General features: G+C 62.6%; 2 protein-coding genes across 2 annotated transcripts in view; one reads left to right on the top strand and one right to left on the bottom strand.

The window, feature by feature from the left end:
• Positions 1-16170, top strand: part of SND1 (staphylococcal nuclease and tudor domain containing 1) — a 67641-nt gene that overhangs the window by 42699 nt on the left and 8772 nt on the right. The window contains exon 16 of the mRNA XM_083365481.1: positions 987-1096. Within this exon, the coding sequence (XP_083221607.1) occupies positions 987-1096 (110 nt within the window). The remainder of the gene's footprint in view (positions 1-986; positions 1097-16170) is intronic.
• On the bottom strand, positions 12091-14777 carry LRRC4 (leucine rich repeat containing 4; the record flags this gene model as incomplete). The annotated part of the gene is given in 2 exon segments (XM_083365347.1): positions 12091-14541; positions 14544-14777. Coding segments are annotated over 2 exon segments (2685 nt in total).

The raw sequence follows: 16170 nt of genomic DNA, 5'->3' as shown, positions 1-16170 counted from the left end.
ATCCTCTGTCACAGGCTCAGTGGAGCCAAAGCTCCTTACGAGGTGACAGGCGCCATCTCGCTCAGCATCTTCCAAATGCAAGACTGCTTCCCAAAATTATGTTAATAGACGCAATATCTTGAAACCAAAACAAAGTTACACCCAAGGGGAAATCAGGCGAGTTTTAAAAATCTTCATGTTTCTTGTGTCGCCAACGTGGGGAATCCACTGTTCATCGCTTTCCAAACATTCTTTGAGGGTCCAGTGGATCCAAAATAGTATTTTCTGATGAATGGCTTTCCTTTTAAGTAATAGGAAGCGCCTGTCGCCTCTTTTTAAAACCTAGACCTTCTGATTTTCCAAATTGGATATTCCAGTTTTTCCTTCTTGAAATCAAACACGTAACTGGCCTTGCACTTTCCAGACTCTGCAAAACTGAACGCTTGGCTCCTCTTCGGGAGCTGGAGCTGCTGGATGCCCTTTTGCCCCGGTTGATAACAAATTGAGCACGCGGTGGTTTTTGTAGGCGAAGGCCTTTTCATTTTTCTCGGTAGAAGCCAGAACTTCCGCCTCTGGGTCTGTGGCCCTCGCTGGGCACTGAGGGCCCAGTCTTCGTGCGCTCGGAGGCGATTCTTCGGTGTGGCTGGGGGTGTTGGATGGGTGTCCTCCAGTGGGCCAGTCCGGCCAGAGGCCAGGCCTTTGGTCATACCTCCGCTGGGCCTGAGGCCGGCCCCCTCTGGATTGTCTGCCCTGCCCTTGGAGAGGGCAAGGGGGCATGGTGGAGGCCACGGAGCTGCCACGGCTGCTGGAGCAGGAAAGTGAGTCTGGGGTCTGCTTCTGGTGTTCCTTCAGGACAAAATGGGGGGGCAGGGGGTGGGCCAAGGAGGCCTCTAAACAACTGGTCCCCATAGCCCAGTCCTTCTCCCGACCGACCTGGGGGAAGCACCCCCCATGGTGGGGGAGGGGGCTGCAAATGGCGGCTGACAGAGGCTCTTGCTCTCCCTTAGGCATCGAATGTCCCCGTGGAGCCCGGAATCTGCCCGGCCTGGTCCAGGAAGCGGAGCCGTTCAGCGAGGAAGCCACCCTGTTTGCGAAGGAGCTGGTGCTGCAACGAGAGGTAGGACGGTGTCTCTGCGTCTTGGCTTCACCTTGCTGCTTCTCCCTGCTTGGTCTGGATGCCTTTGTGAGGTCGGGGTCTTCCCGGCCCAGCGGGGGGGTGGGCAATGGGATGTTCCCCCTGCTGGGACAGAGGTCCAGCGGCCAAAGGACCTTCCCCAGCTCTTTTGGCCTCTGCATGAGCGGCTTCCTCCAGCCTTGGACCACGCACGGTGCTTCTGCCCTTGGCTGCCATCTTCAGAAGGACAGGGTGGATGGGCCAGGCTTGCGGCATCCCCTGGAGAGCCACGTGTGGCCGCCACTCTGCCGCCGCCACTCCTGTCCCACGAGTGGCCTGCGTTGAGATTGGAGGGGGCCGGAGTGGTGGCTCGTGTCCTGCTGAGGCCACCTGCTTCGGACAGCAGGCCCAGCTGGGCATGGGCTGCCACTCCCCTGCCTGTGGGCCACAGGGAGCCCTGCAAGGGGCCACGGCTGTGGCTCAGACCTGGGGGCCAGGCAGGTACACCCAGAGATGCCCTTGCAGGCTGCCGGCCTGGCCGTGCTCTTCGGGTTGACCTCTTAGGGCCAGTGCCCTGAGAGGGGAACAGACTCCTGGGCGTGGGCCTCGCGTGGCAATGGTGGCACGTGGTGCGTACATGGGAGAGTTCTGTGGCTGGATCCCGAGGGGAGCTCGCTTGCTGGTTTGTCTGTGTCTGTGGGGGCTGCTGCTGCCCCCCCCTGACCTGGCTTAAAGTATGTTGCGTCTTTCAGCAAAGAACCTGGACTGCTGTCTGGGGGGGGTATTTCAGCATGTGGGAGGGGGCTGCAGACCTGCCCACGGCCCAGACCCAGGCCCGTGCTGCTGCACTCCTGGACGGCCCTTCTGCCTGCCCTGCTCTTCCCTTCCCGGTGAGACCTTGAGGGGACCCCCACCTGGGGAGGGCTCTGACCTCACATCAAGCCTGGCTGCTTCGCAGGACCCCCAGCGAACCCCTTTCCTGGTTTACAACACACTGGGAAGCGGGAGTCGGTGGCGGGGCTGAGTTGCATAGGGTTCCAAGGGATCTGGTGTGTGTGTGGGGGGGGGGCTTGTCATGTGGACCCAGCCTCTCTCCCTAGAGCTGCGCTTGAGAGGATCCAGGCCCTCCCACCCCGCTTCCGTTCCCTTCTGTGCAGCACAGAAAAAGAGGTCGAAATCTCACGTAAAGGGAAGAGGGAGAAAGTAGGGTGAGCGGTGCCCTTGCCAGCCCCCCCATTTCTCTGCCCCTCCCACTCCGTAGGTGGCCGTGGGTCAGGGCGCTTCTCCCAACACGGCCTCGTCCTCTTTGCCCTCTGCCTCCTGCCCCAGATGCCTCCCCACGGTCCTCCTCCTCCGTGGCTTCTGCCTCCTTTATGGAGCTTCTCAAATTCTGCCCGGAGGGCCTCCCCACTCGCCCCCCCCCGTCCTCTTTTGCGTGAAGCCCTTCGCCTGGCTGGAGGACCCTCGGCGCAGCCCCCTCCCTCTCGCCCTCCCCCCGTCCCTGCCCCCTTCAGTCTGAGCGGCTGCATTTTTGCACCCAGAGGGAAGAAAGAGTTGGGCCTGATAACAAAGTCCTCCTTACGGTTTTTGCCGCAAAACTCCTCACCTGCAGCTTCTTTTGCCACCCTTCCCATCCTTTCGCGGCCTCCCGTTTTCCGAGCGGCTCCTGGGCGCTCTTGTCCGCCCGCCTGGTCTGCTCCTGGGAGATGAATCGTCCTTCTCTCGCCTCTCCATCTTCTGCCGTGGCACAGCCGCACCGGCAGCCTCGCTTCAACCCTTCCTTCTCTCCTTCTCTACCCGCGAACCCTCGGATCCCCCACCGTCCTTCCACTCCTCCGCGTTCATCCTCTTCCCGGCTCTTCCCGCTGGCGGGCCAGGCGGTTCCCCGGGAGGTGATGGGGTGGGGCGCTCGGCTGCTGAGGCGTCCGGCCATTGGAAACCAGGGTTTACCTCCGGCATCCTGGGTTCTTCTTTGCAAGACTGCCTTTAATCCTAGTTTGCTGCCCAGAGTCGTCGTTGGGAGGCGGGCAGCCATATAAATAATTTGAATAAAGCATCTGTATGAATAGGTCTACTGGAGCACAAACGGGCCTTTCTTAAGTGAGTTTGAGGGGGATCCCCGTCTGCTCTAGAGACACGGGGGTGGGGGCAGTCTGATCTAGTGGTTAAGGCACCAGGCCAGAAATCAGGAGACCACAAGTTCAGGTTCTGCCGTAGCCATGAAGCCAGCCCCTCCCTTTCAGCCCAGTCCATCTGCAGGGTTGTTGTTCTGATTAGAACAGGAGGAGGAAAGCGACCTCTTGAGTTATTTGTGAAAAGAATAAAGGCTGGTCGGAAATAAATAAAGCCAAGCGAGCCTCAGCCTTTCCGTCCCTCCTTCAGGCCTCAGAAAGCCCCCCCCCCGCCCTCTTTCCATTCCTCCATCTCACCCACAAGACCCTCCTCTGCCCCGGATCCCCCCCCCCCCCCGTTCAGAACGCCTTCCCCAGAATTCATTCCTGGATCTCCCGGGATCCCCGTTCTCTTCAGAGCTTGTGGATCCCCACTTTCCTGCGCCCCTTTCCTTTCTCTGACCCATTTTGGGGGGCTTCCAGCTGCGTCCTTCCCCTTCATTGTGCCACGCACATTTTTTGTGGGGGCCCTTCCTCTCCCCTCCCCTCATGGTCCCCGTTGCAGAGGGACACCCCCCCACTTCTCCCTTTCTTCCTGCACCTGGATGCCTGGCCTCCTTGACCCCCGGCAAGGCCTGGCAGCAAGGACAGCTTTGCTTGCAAGCCTCTCTGGCCCCATCAGCCCCTGACTGCCCCGTCCGAGGCCAAAGGGGAGGACGCGTGTCCTTGGGGGAGAGGCCAAAGGGGGGGAGAGGCCAAAGGGGAGGACGCGTGTCCTTGGGGGAGAGGCCAAAGGGGAGGAGGCGTGGGGCTTCCCTTCGTTAGCAATTTCTCACGTTTTCAGTTATTGAAGGCTTCTTTAGGCTTCCGGTGAGGAACACTCTCCGGAGGGCGTCCTCTGTTTCCCGCAGCATTTTGACGCTGCCTGTGGCATCTCCGCTCTTTTCAGCTGCTTCTCGGGAATCCCGTCCTTCCTCCCTCCCTCTGCCTGGTGGGGGGGCCTGCCCCCCAGCCCAAACACCCTGGCTCTGCTTCAGCGCTTGCCCAGAGAGCCAGGTGCTCCCCAGCCGGGTGAGGGAAGGCCCAGCAGAAGGGAACCCCGGGCCGGTGGCATGCTTGGGGCCCTCCAGATGGGCCCTTGAGGATCCCACTTTACCCCCCCCCAGGCCAGGGGGGAGGGCTCCGAAGCCTGTGGATCCAGGGGAGCGGCAAACAGACCGCCCAGCTCTTCTCCTTTCCCTTCCTGCCTTGAGTGGGCACGGGGAAGCAGTGGGGTGGGGCTGGGGAGTGCCGTCCAGCACCTGAGCTGGGGATCACCCCCCAGGTGGGGCCAAGAAGGCAGGCTCAGCTTTTGCCAGAGGCCGGGCCTGGTCAAGGCGGTGCCAGCCCTGCCCGCCCTCTCCTGCAAGGGCTCTCTGGCCAGGCCCCTGCCCTCCGCCCTTTGTCTCCAGGAGGCATGCCCCGTCTGAGGCTTCTCTCTCTCTCTCTCTCTCTCTCTCTCTCTCTCTCTCTCTCTCTCTCTCTCTCTCTCTCTCTCTCTCTCTCTCTCTCTCTCTCTCTCTCTCACACACACACACACACACACACACACACACACACACACACACCACTGCTTGCTTGCTTGCCTGCATTCTCTGCCAGAGCCGGGGCCTTCCTCTCCTCCTGGTGCTCACCCCAGGCAGAATCCGCCCCCCTGGGTTGGAGGGAGAAAAGGCAGGCCTGGGGGGTCAGAAGCAGAGGGCTGGAAGGGTCAGTGGGCAGGGGCTGGCGGGGTTACTGTCACCTCTGGGGGTCTAGCGAGGCCTCCACCCCACCAGGTCCTTGAGGAGGCTTCACTCTCCTTGCAGAAAATGGGGGGGCGCCAGAGGTCCCTGGCTGACAACTGACTCTCCCGTCCCATTACAGACGGACTGTGACTATCTGAGCTCAGCCTGCTTGTGCTGCCCCTCCCTGGATAACCAAACCTGGGGGCAGTGCCCCACACAGCCAGGGTCAAGCAGGGGGCTCCCACCTCCCGCTCTGGGCCTGAGAACATCACCCAAGGGAGAACACACACACGCACCCCGCAAGCAGCTCTCTGGCTCTGGACCTCCCTGGCCTTTCTGGGCAGAGGTTAGATTCCTGCTCCAGCCCCCCCCCCCCACGCTCCTCTCCAGGACAGGACCCAGTGGCCCCCTGCATTTCCCCCCGGCTCCTGCCCCCCTTTGCCACCCCAGGTTTAGGGCTGAGCGCTCAGGGCAAGCAAGGCCTCCGTCTCCAACACACACCCAAGACCCCGGCCCCCCTTTGGGACCCAGGCAAGGCTTGTGCCTTGGGGAGCTGGACCTTCCCCAGGGGGATGGCACCAGCTCTGGGCACCAGCGGACCTGGGGCACCTCTGGCCTGGCCGTTCCCCACAAGCCCAGAGCCGCTTTCTTCCTCTGCCTTGAAATGATGCCACAAATAGAGCCGGTGGCTCCGTTGGCGGCAGGCAAGGCGGCTATTTTTAGAAGGAACCTATTGGAAGTTGGGTAAATCACTGGGGGAGCCATTATAATGCTTGCAGCAAAAGGGTAATCTGAGGAAAACAACGGGGCGCCCCGAGGCACCAGCCTCGCGGATGCTGCCCAGAGACCTTTTCGGGGTGCGTGGAGAGTCAGTAGGCGCTTGGATAGAGGGGACCCCCCTCCCAAGACTCAGGCTTTCAAAGCCCTTTGGCGAAACCGCGCATCCAGGCCCCGCAGTAACAGATGCTGCTTCAGAAAGCAAAGGTGGCTGGATTGGGGGGGGGGGGTTTCCAGTGCTTTGCCACGAAAACTCACCGGGAGATTTTGAACGGGGCAGAACTCTGGAATCAAAGGGCTGAAAGGGTTACTGGGGTGGAGGTGGGGGAATCTTCCAGCCCAGCCCGCCCTGCATGCTCGGCAGAGTTCCCCACTGCCTCGCAGATAAGTGGCCACCTGAATTCCTACTGACCACCCCCAGGACCAGTGCCCCCCACCCCAAGAGGCGGCTGTCCCAACAGCTCCGCCAGGCAAGAAACAGCCCTCAAACGAATGCGAGCAAATTTAGGGGCAGGAGATTTTTAAGTGGATGGATGGCAAGCTGAAAAGCCAACCATGGAAATAAATGGGCGTTTTTCTCGGGAGAAAGAAGAAGCGAAGCCCCTCAAGGCTTGGGGGCCGCTTAACGTTCAGAAATGATTCTGGCTGTTCTGAGGGGCTCTCTCTGAGCTGGCCGTTTTTCTTGCAGACCTTTCGTTACCCAAAGTAGGTAGCATCACCGGTGCGAGTGAGGACGAGGTTCCCCAGATGGGTCACGAAATGACTCCAAGAAAACCCACCCAGCTCAGGGAGCGCCAGGGACTCCCTCATTTCGGCCCTGAGCTAGAGAGGTTCCCCTTGATGGATTCTGACCCAGGGACAGCGAGAGGGTGGAAGACTTCCCCAGTGCGATCCAGTTGAAGGAAACGCCGGGGATGGGCGTTGGGGCCTTCCTATTTTGGGGAGCCCCTTTCGAGCCAGCCGGGACTCCTTGGGAAAAGCCGCTGGGGGGCCAGAGGTGGACAGCGGCCCCGGAGAGGGCCGAGGCCTGCCAGGGACCATCGGGGAGAGACGCTGCCTTGGCATCCTTGCTCCACCGGCTGGGAGGAAGGCGGGAGGGCTTCATCTCCTTGGCACATCAGTGGAACACTTGGGTTGATTGACACCCCGCCTTTCTGAGGGAGACGGCAAAGGTCCTGCTCCTTCCTCCCGCTTTTTTCCTGGGGAGGAAAAATCCCCGGGTTGGGAGAGGACAGAGTGGGCAGGGTCCCTCCTCTGGATGAGCCCCTGGTGGGCTTCTGGGCAAGTCTAGACCGCTGGGACAGCTCCCGGTGCAGCCTGTGGGACTCTTGAGGCCGTCCCCTCCCTCTCCATTCGAGAGATGGACAGATAGGTAACCTTTACTGCCAGAAGGGAAGAGCGCCCGCCCCCTTGCCCTCCACAGCCTGCCTTGCCCTCCTGCCAGTGGCTGCCGGTCTTGGCCAGCTTGTTTCAGCAGACCTGGGATTAAAGAGCGGCTGGGGGGGGGCGCGCGCGAGGGGGGTTGAAAGTGAAGGACTGCAAGTTAGACATAGGAGGGCGGAGAAGTCGCATAAGCGGAGGGTTGTGCCTGGCGTGGATGGATGTTCCCCAAAGGCGGAGAGAGGATGGCATGGGATGTGCCCAGGAGAGTAGAACGGTGGTGGGTAGCCTGGCATCTGTTGTGACGGATGCAAGGAAGATGGCCGTCTGTAAGCGAGTGACTCTGCCCACTGGTTCTAGGGGAGGGAGGGAGCTGGGCCCACCAGGAGACAGGGAACAGCCTCTGCAGAGGAGTGGGAAGGGGTTCCCAGCCACGGAAGGGGCGAGGAAGGAAGACGGACGGGCTGACCGGAGGACTGAGTCACCAGCAGGAAAGAAACGCCTCCAGGCAGTTGGTCATCTGGCAGAAGGCTTGAAGACAGAGCTGGGGGGGGGACCAAGGAGGGGGACGAGATCCTCCGAAAACAGAGGTGGGCAGGCGAAAGGACGGGGCCAGGGGCTCCTCTTCCTGGGCCGCTGGTCCCCAGAGGGGGGAGCAGGAAGAGCACGTGGGGGAAAAGATCGTGGGGGTCCTTTGCAAATAGACAGAGTTGACCTATTGCTTGAAATCACCCCTTGTGGATTCCCACAACCTCCCTGGCCTGGGTTAACAAGCTATAATTCCCACATTCCCACAGCAGGCTAGAAATACGTGCTTACAGGGTTGGGTTAATGTATAAAGCGCCCGGCCTGGTCTTCGCCTAGTCTAGCGTGGGGTGCCCCCCTGAGCTCAGACTTTCTGCTTCATTCCCGGTCCTGAGAAAGGGCCTCAGCTGCGATCCTGGCTTGCTTGCTCCCCTCTCCCAGGCCGAAGGGACCTCGGCTGCCAAGCGCCTATCCTGGGTGCCTCCTGCAAGAGAGCTGCGCCAGTCGTGGGGCTGCCCGCGGCTCCCACGTGGGGGGGGGGGACAGTTTGAGGCTGTGACTCTAGCCCAGCTGCCCCCTCGGCCTCCCCTCCCTTGCTTGGCCTGGAGAGCCTGCAGCCGCCATTGCCCTTGGCCCTGTGGGGGGCGGGTTAGAGGAGGGGGCCTCGGTGCCCTCAGGGAAGGCAGCGGAGAGGAGCTTGCCCGGTCCTTGGCTGTTGACCTTTGGAGGGACGTGGGAGGGGGCCCTGTTTCGAGGTCACTTTTCTCCCCACCCCTTTTCTCCAATAGCCCCCTTTCAGGGCATTTGAGGCCAATTTTGGGGAAGGGAACATGGATGTTAAGCTTTTGCTGCTGCGGTCTGTTGGGGGGGGTGTCTGTCTCTCTGCCTGCCTTCCAGTGCCGGCGTTCTGTCCACAGTAAATCCTGAAGTGAGGCCTCAGTGAGCCCCCCCCTGAAGGCCATAAAATACGGAAATTAAAAACAGTAGATCAAAGTTTAAAGATATCTCATGCTTCCCTGTGTCAGCTGGGGGGGCAGATCTGTCCTCCCCGCCCCCTCGCTTTTGCCAAGGTGGTGCAGTGGGAGAGGGGGCCAAGGCAAGTTGTTCCCCTTGCCCCCTTGCTTTGGGGGACAAGGGCCGGAGTGGCCCTGGGGGGGCAGAGATGCTCTCTGGAGAGTGGGAGCTGCAGCATGGCTGGCCGGACCAAGCATCCTCCCCCATCAGCTGAGGCTTGAGAGAGAGCGGCGGGGTGGGGGGGGAAGGCATTCTGGGGCTCCCGGGGCCCCTCCCGAACAGCCCCCAGGGGCTCTTGCTGCGAGCTGCCCAGTGAATGGCCTGGGGGGGCAGCGGGACTCTTCCTGGGGAATCGAAACCCCCTGCCAAGGCGCCCCTTAATTCTGAGCCAATTGCAGCCCCTCAATGGCCTATTTGAATCTGCTAACGGTTAATCTGGAGCACGACTTTGGGGTTTCTCTTTCCAGCTTTTGCTTCGCTCTTTTAGCGGAGCTGATTATAATTACTCTTAGTGGGTTTCTTGCGATGTTATGTTTTGCTCTGGGTTTTGGTGGGGCGATGGGCCGGGGAGGGGGGGCGGCGGATGGGGCCCTGTTCAGGCTGGGAACCGGCTTCCTCCCCACACACCTGCCTTCATCCACCTGTGCGCTCCTCTGGATCCACACGGCCCCCTGAGCCTGTGACGAAGGGCGTTGACCCCAGTGCCTCTTGGGCAGGGGGCAGGGGTCCCGCCTCCGGCCCCCTTGGCTCCCTGGCCTGAGAGTGCCCCCCCTCTCCCTGTGCCTTCTGTACCGCCTGGATGCCCAGCAGCAGCAGCCGCCCCTGAGTTGGATGCTGTGGCAGCTGGCCCCCCCTCCCCCCTCCCTCCCCCTCCCTCCCTCCCCAGGCCCCAGCAGTCAGCTGCAGAGTCAGCTTTCAGAGGACAGAAAGAGCTGGCTGGCTTGGCCGCTTCCCTTCCGGCCCTTTCTCCTTTGTAGCCCTGGCAGGAGATCTTCTGGGGCTGCCACACACGCTCTGCCCTCCTCGCCTCCCTTCCCCATTTCTTCAGGGAAGCTGCCCCCCCCCCACGTAGAGGAAAACGGTCACCTAGTGGGGCGGAGGGGGGGAATGTGCTGGCAGGGAGCCAGGGCTGGAGACCCACTCCCAAGTCGCCAAGCGGGGGGGGGGTTTCAGCAGGGGAGGGAGCCCAAAGGGGTGCCGGAGACACAGCCGGATGGGGCCCTTCCTTGACGGACTCTCTGGGCCTCGGGGAAGGAGGCCAAGTGGAGGGCAGCCGGCCTTTGTTCTGCCCCAGTGTGTGGGGGGTGCATTCCTCCCGAGCCCTGCAGAGCTGAAGGGCCCTGGGGGGGGAGGCCACTGCCGGTGTGGGGCCCCTGGAGGGTGGGGCCCCCTGGGGACTCCTGGGCCAGCCAAAATCAGACCAGGATCCTTGGACCACTCCCCCCCCCGGAAGTAGCCCTCTTGCTTCCCCCCCCTTCCTGTCCAGCTGGCTCATGTGGAGGCATCTCCCTCTTGAGTGGCACCTGTAGCATCGCCCTTTGGGCCCAAGGCCTCCAGGGCACCATCCTCTTGGGGGGCTGTCCTGATGGAAGGCTGAAGATCGCTCCTGTGGGGGAGACCCTCCCCCAAGAGAGCAGGAGGTCAGCCAGAGGTGGCTGAGCCCCACGGCCAGGGCCTGCTTGCCAGGGAATGCCGTCTGTGTGTGAGTGTGCGACTACCTTGTCTCTGGCTGGGGGCCCTGGAGGGGGACTGCCTCCTCTCCGTGGGGGGCAGCTTGCCTTCCGGGATCCCCCCCCAGCCACTGCACTTGCAAGGGCCGAAGGGAAGTGGCCAACCCGAGTCCCAGAGGCTCCTTGGACCTCCTCTGCCTTGGACTGGACTGGAGGAGGGTCCCTGCCTGCTCGCCTGCCCTGTCCTGGCGGGCCTCTGCCTTCCAGCCTAGCCCGGCACTTTCGGGGTCCCCAATCTCTGAGGCCGGGGCTGCTCTCGGCCCTCCCCCACCTTTGTCATTCGAGGTGACTGTTTAGGGACGAGGTGTTCTTAAAAACCTCAACAAGGTTTATTAAAATAGAAACATCCGGTTGTCTCGGAGTTCCAGCTTCTGCCTTTGGGGCCAGCACCCCCCTCCTTCCCTGCCTTCCCCCTCTCTGCCGATGGCCCTCGATCCCGCCTCCCCCCAAGGCCCAAGAGAGCCAGGCTCAGGACAATGGGGGGTTTCATAGCCCCGGAGGCAGAGTGTGCCCCTCCCCACCGGAGGATGTGATGGGGGTGGGGTGGGCGCATCGCCCTCCCCGTGGGGAAGCAGACAGAGAGGGCTTGTGCCCACCGACAGATGGGAGGGGCAGAGCAGCAGCAGCTGGAGGGCAGAGGGGGAGCAGCCCGGGGGGGAAGGGGGGCGGGATCATACGTGGGGTGCCCACCCACCGGACTGGCTTCACTGGCGTGTCCTGCCCCTCCTCCGTGCACCAGGCCCTGCGCCCCGAGAGGGTTAACGGAGGAGAGGACAGGACCGCAGGAATGCGGCGCAGAGAGAGAGAGAGAGAGAGAGAGAGAGAGAGAAGCCGGTGCCGGCCTGGGCGCCAAAGCAGCCCCTCTTTTTTCCCTCTGGAAGGGAAGGAGAGCAAGCAAGCAGCTCAGAAACACCCCCCCCCAACCCTGTGCAGTCTTCTCCCCCCCCCCCCCCGCCACCCCATGATCCTCACTGAGAGAGGACAGAGCAAATAATCTTGCTGGTTTAATTTTTTTTGCAATTTGATACAAGTGTTTATATTCCCTTCTGGTAACTGTCTTTAAAAAACGAAATAAATAAAAATGACCTTTTTATTGCATTTGTAACATTTGGCACAGTACAAACCCTCGGTGCACCTCCCCCCTCCCTCCCACCCCCGTTTTGTCTTCTTGAAATAAGATAACTGTAAATATGGAGACGGCTTTTTCCAAGGCTTTAAGAAAAGAGCGTCTCTATAGAAACGGGTTTGTTTTTACTGCATTCTAAGTAACATCTTCTAAAAAGGACAACTCTCCCCCCCCCCCCACGCGGTGGTTCCTTGGTTCTGAGATTTTCTGTTCTATCTCCTCCGCCACTGTTTTTGGGAGCAAGGCTGCTTTGTGTTTTTGCTTTAAATAGCTCTGATGCCAAAACTCCCCATGGGGAACTGTGCCTCTGTCTCGGGGGGGGGGGGGCGGCGGGGGTTGGAGGAACTCTTGAGTTACGCTTCCTTCTTAATACGGCTATCAAGTCAGAAAGCAGGCCTTCCTTTACATTTTAATAGAATCTGCTGCTTCTTTCAGCCCAAGACTTAATATAGAAGCGTATGGGGGGGACTGCCCTCCTCCCTCTGGGTATGAAAGTTGGTTTTGTCTCTTGTGCATCCTATTGCATTTATTTAATAATGGCTGGGCGGGGGGGGGGCGAGGGAAGGAGTCAGATCTGAGTTTCCTGCACTTTCTCCTTGGGGTGGGTCTGTATTATATACGGTTCGGCAATAGTCGTGACCGTGGGGTGCAGAGAGTTCCCCAAACAGTTTTCTGTCCAGTGGGCCCCCTGGGAGGGTTTGTAAGTGTTGTAGTGGTCATGAATAGCCGGCAGCGCAACTGCCCCCTCACCTGACATGCCGGACGCGGTCGAAGGGGTGGCGGTGGTGGCAGTGGTGGGTGCTGCCGCCGCCGAGGCCGGAATGTCTTCGTCCACCTGTATGATTTCCACTGTCCTGGCGGCCCCCACCGTACTCCTCTGCTGGTGACGCTTGCGAAGTTTGTAAAAGACGATCAACATGGCTGCTGCCAGCAGGGTCACCGCCACGAAGCAGCCGATGATGATCTTGGTGGTCTTCATCACCTCGTCCAGGCTGGTCTGCATCTTGTCGTTGCTGTCCAAGGTGGCGTCCTGCCTGGGCGTTTTGGTCGTTTGGATGAGCACGGTGGTGGTGGTGGTGTAGGCCGGCTGGTAGCCCGTGGAGGTGGTTGGCACCGGCTTGGTGAACTTGGGAAAGATGTTCTCGGGCGACGTCTCCGTGGTCTCCACAGTGACCGTGGTGAAGAAGCTGTAGTTGGACGTGTTGAGCTCAGCCGTGCTCACGTTGAGGTAGGCCGAGGCATTGGAGTTCCCTGCCACGTTGGTGACCATGCACGTGTACAGCCCCGTGTCCGTGAGGAGAACCTGGGAGAAGTTCAGGGTGCCGTCGTTGAGGACGGAGATCCGGGGGTGGTTGGAGGCGTGGCTCAGCACCGTCCCGTTGGGCAGCAGCCACCGCACAGAGGACATGCTCGGGGTTCGGCACTTGAGCTCGGCCACCCTCCCCTCGGAGATGTTGAGGTCTCGGGGGGCGTCCATGATGAAGGGGGCCGAGCACTGGAAGGCCGTCTGGTCCACCTCCACCAGGAACCTGCCCCGCATGTGCGTGGGGGCGTGGCAGCGCCCGCAGCAAGAGGAGTTGGTGGGGATGTACTCCCGCAGCCACCAGGAGAGCCACAGGATGTCACAGTTGCAGTTCCAGGGGTTGTGGTGCAAGTGCAGCTCCACCAGGTACCTCAGGGGCGCGAAGAGGTCGTGGGGTAGAGAGGTGAGGTTGTTGTGGGCCAGGTTGAGCTCCACCAGCGCCGTGAGGTCGTCGAAGGCGTTGCGCTCGATCAGGCTGATCTGGGCGCTCATAATCCACAGCTTTTTGAGTGACTTCAGTCCGTGGAAGGCCCCCGGCTTAATGGCCGGAAAGGTGTTGCCGGACATCTCCAGCTCCTCCAGCCCCACCAGAGGGGAGAGGTTGGGCATCTCCCGGATGGCGCACATGCCCAGGTTCAGGTACTTCAGGCTGTAGAGCCCCTCGAAGGCCCCCTCGGAGATGTACTTGAGCTTCTTGAGCTCGCCCAGGTCCAGGCGCATGAGGGACGGGACGCGGTTGAAGGCGTAGGAGGAGATGCTCTCGATGGGGTTGTTGCGCAGCCAGAGCTCCCGCAGCTTGGACAGGTACTCGAAGGCCCCGCTGGGCACCACCGTCAGCCAGTTGTCGAAGAGCTCCAGGGTGTTGAGGCTGGCCAGCCCGTTGAAGGCCCCCACCTCGATCTGCCGGATGGCGTTGCGCCCCAGCTGGAGCACCTCCAGGTGGTGCAGGTGGCGGAAGGTGTCCGCCTGGATCACCTTGATGCCGTTCTCCATCAGGTTCAGGTAGCGGGTGCCGGAGGGGATGCCCGGCGGCACCTCGGCCAGCCCCCGCCGCGTGCAGACCACCTTGCTCAGCTGGCTACTGCAGGAGCAGACCGCGGGGCAGCTCTGCGGCCCGGGCCTGGCCGCCACGGCGCACGCCACCAGCCACGCTTGCGCCACGAGGCAGGCGAGGCAGGCGAGCGGGGCGGCGTTCCGGGCGGGCTGCGGGCGAGCCTGCCGCAGGAGCTTCATGGTGCGGCGCCGGCATTCTTCGCCATCGCGGGGGACTCGGAGCCGACGGCGGGGCCAGCCGCCCTCCTGCCTTAGCCCGGCTGGACCCGGCAGCCGCCGCCGCCGCCGCCGCCGCCGTTCTCCATCGGGGGGGACTGACAGAGCGGGGGGGGCGGGCGGGGGCCGGCCGGCCGGAGGCGGGGGCGGGTGGCCCGGGGCCCGAGTCAGGCCTCCCGAGGGGCCGGCGGGGCGGCCGGCCGCCGCGGCACTCCGCGCTGGGCGGCCGGGCGAGCGGCGGCGAGGCTGTGCGGGCGCGTCCTTGGGCGGCGGGACAAGGGCTGGCGGCGGCGGGGGGGGCGCTGCGGGGGACGCAGCTCCATGGCCGGCGCGGCGGCGGCGGCGGCGGCGGCTCCCTCTCGCCCCGCTGCCTGCCCGGCGGGGCGCAGCGCCTAGGGCGGGGGGGCGCGGGCGGCGGCGCGGGGCGGCGAGCGGGCGGCCCCCCGGGGCCCGGCGGCGGGGAGCTGCGGCACCTGCAGCCCGCCGCGCCTGCAGCTTTCAGCGGCGCCCGGCGACTGCTGCGGGAGGAGGCGGAGGCGGCGGAGGCGGAGGCGGGCGAGCGGGGGCGGCGGCGGCGGCGGCAGAGCCCCGGACCGTCCTAAGCCGGCGCGGCGGCTGGCAACGGCCCCCTCCTCGGCTCCCGGGGCTGGCGCAGGTAGCAGCCGCCTGGGCGCCTCTCGCATCCTTTTGTCCTTCACTCCGCCGCCGCCAGCGCGGCCGCCGCTGCTGCTGCTGCTGACGCAGGGGCTTCTCGGCAGGCAGGGCGGCCGCGTCAAGCGGGCGGGCGGCTTCGCTCGGCGCAGGCAACGCCGCCCCTCGCCTCGCCGCCTCCCTCCGGGGTTCGGGGAAGGCGGCCAGCCGCGCAGCCCTCCGGTGAGCGGCGGGGAAAAGGCCCGGGCCGCGGGCAAAGTGCCGACTGCGGAGGGGGCGGCCTCTGTTCAGGACCTTCGGCGAGCCGAGGCCGGAGACCCCTTTTTGGCCCCCTCCCCGCTGCAGCCCTGCTGGGGCTGCCTGGCCCTGGGGTGGTGGAGCGGGACCCGGCGCTGGAGCCCTGAAGCCGGCTGGAGGCGGGGCCGCCTGGCACCATCCCTGCTCCGACGCTGCTCCGAGGAGCTCCTGCTGTCCCAGGGGAGGATCGGGGCTCCCCTGGGGATGCTGGGCGTTGGGGGGGGGGCGCCTCTCTTGCCTGGGAGGGGGACCGAGGCCAGGGTGGGGCCTGCTGCGGGCTCAGGGGACCAGACCCCCTTGCCCAGTCTTGCTTTGGGAGGGAGCTGCAGCTGGTCTCTCTCAGGTGGGGGGAGTCGGTGCTGGGGGGGCCCTGCAGGGGTGCTGGACCGGTCTGTGGGTCGCCCTCCGCCTCCTGCCCAAGTGGGGTTATGGGGGGACGGGAAGGGTGTGGGGTGGGCTAAGTGGGGCTGCTGGTTTTCTGCACCTCAGGGACACCCAGCTGCATTGAGGCTGTGGAAGAAAGCAAGAGGCAGGGTGAGAGTCTGCTGGTGTTTGTGTGTGTGTGTGTGTGTGTGTGTGTGTGAGAGAGAGAGAGAGAGAGAGAGAGAGAGAGAGAGAGAGAGAGAGAGAGTCTCAATTGAAGGGAGAAAGGAACCCATCACTTTGCACTCCAAGCAGCTTCTCTGTTTTCTCAACAGAATTGTGTGGTCATTTTATTGGATTTGCGGTTCTCTCTTTTCTGCCATAAAATAATAGGAATTTAAAAAATCATGAGTAAGTCAATTGAAGGAAAAAGCTTGGAACAGAAAGGCAGCTGTGAGTTACACAAAAGAACCATCACAAAACTTGAAAAAATCCGGACATTGGATGCTGAGCGCCTGGAACTCGGCCCCGCTGTGGGGGAAGGGAGAAGAAGCTCTGGGGCTGCTCTCTAAGCCCGGATTCGGTGCTAGGAGAACCCCGATCTCACCCACCGCCTCACCCCTCCAACCAAATTGGGGGAGGGGGGCAGGTTGGAGAGGCACAGCGCAGAGCCGGAGTTCCAGCAGGTGGGGGGGGCAGAATGCTCAGGACCCAGAGCTGACCGGGCCGTTGAGCAGAGTGGGGCTGGTCTCCCCTCTGCCGGGC

Source organism: Vipera ursinii (genome assembly GCF_947247035.1).
Source record: "Vipera ursinii genome assembly, chromosome: 6".
Lineage (NCBI taxonomy): Eukaryota > Metazoa > Chordata > Lepidosauria > Squamata > Viperidae > Vipera > Vipera ursinii.
This window is presented reverse-complemented; position numbering and strand designations above follow the sequence as displayed.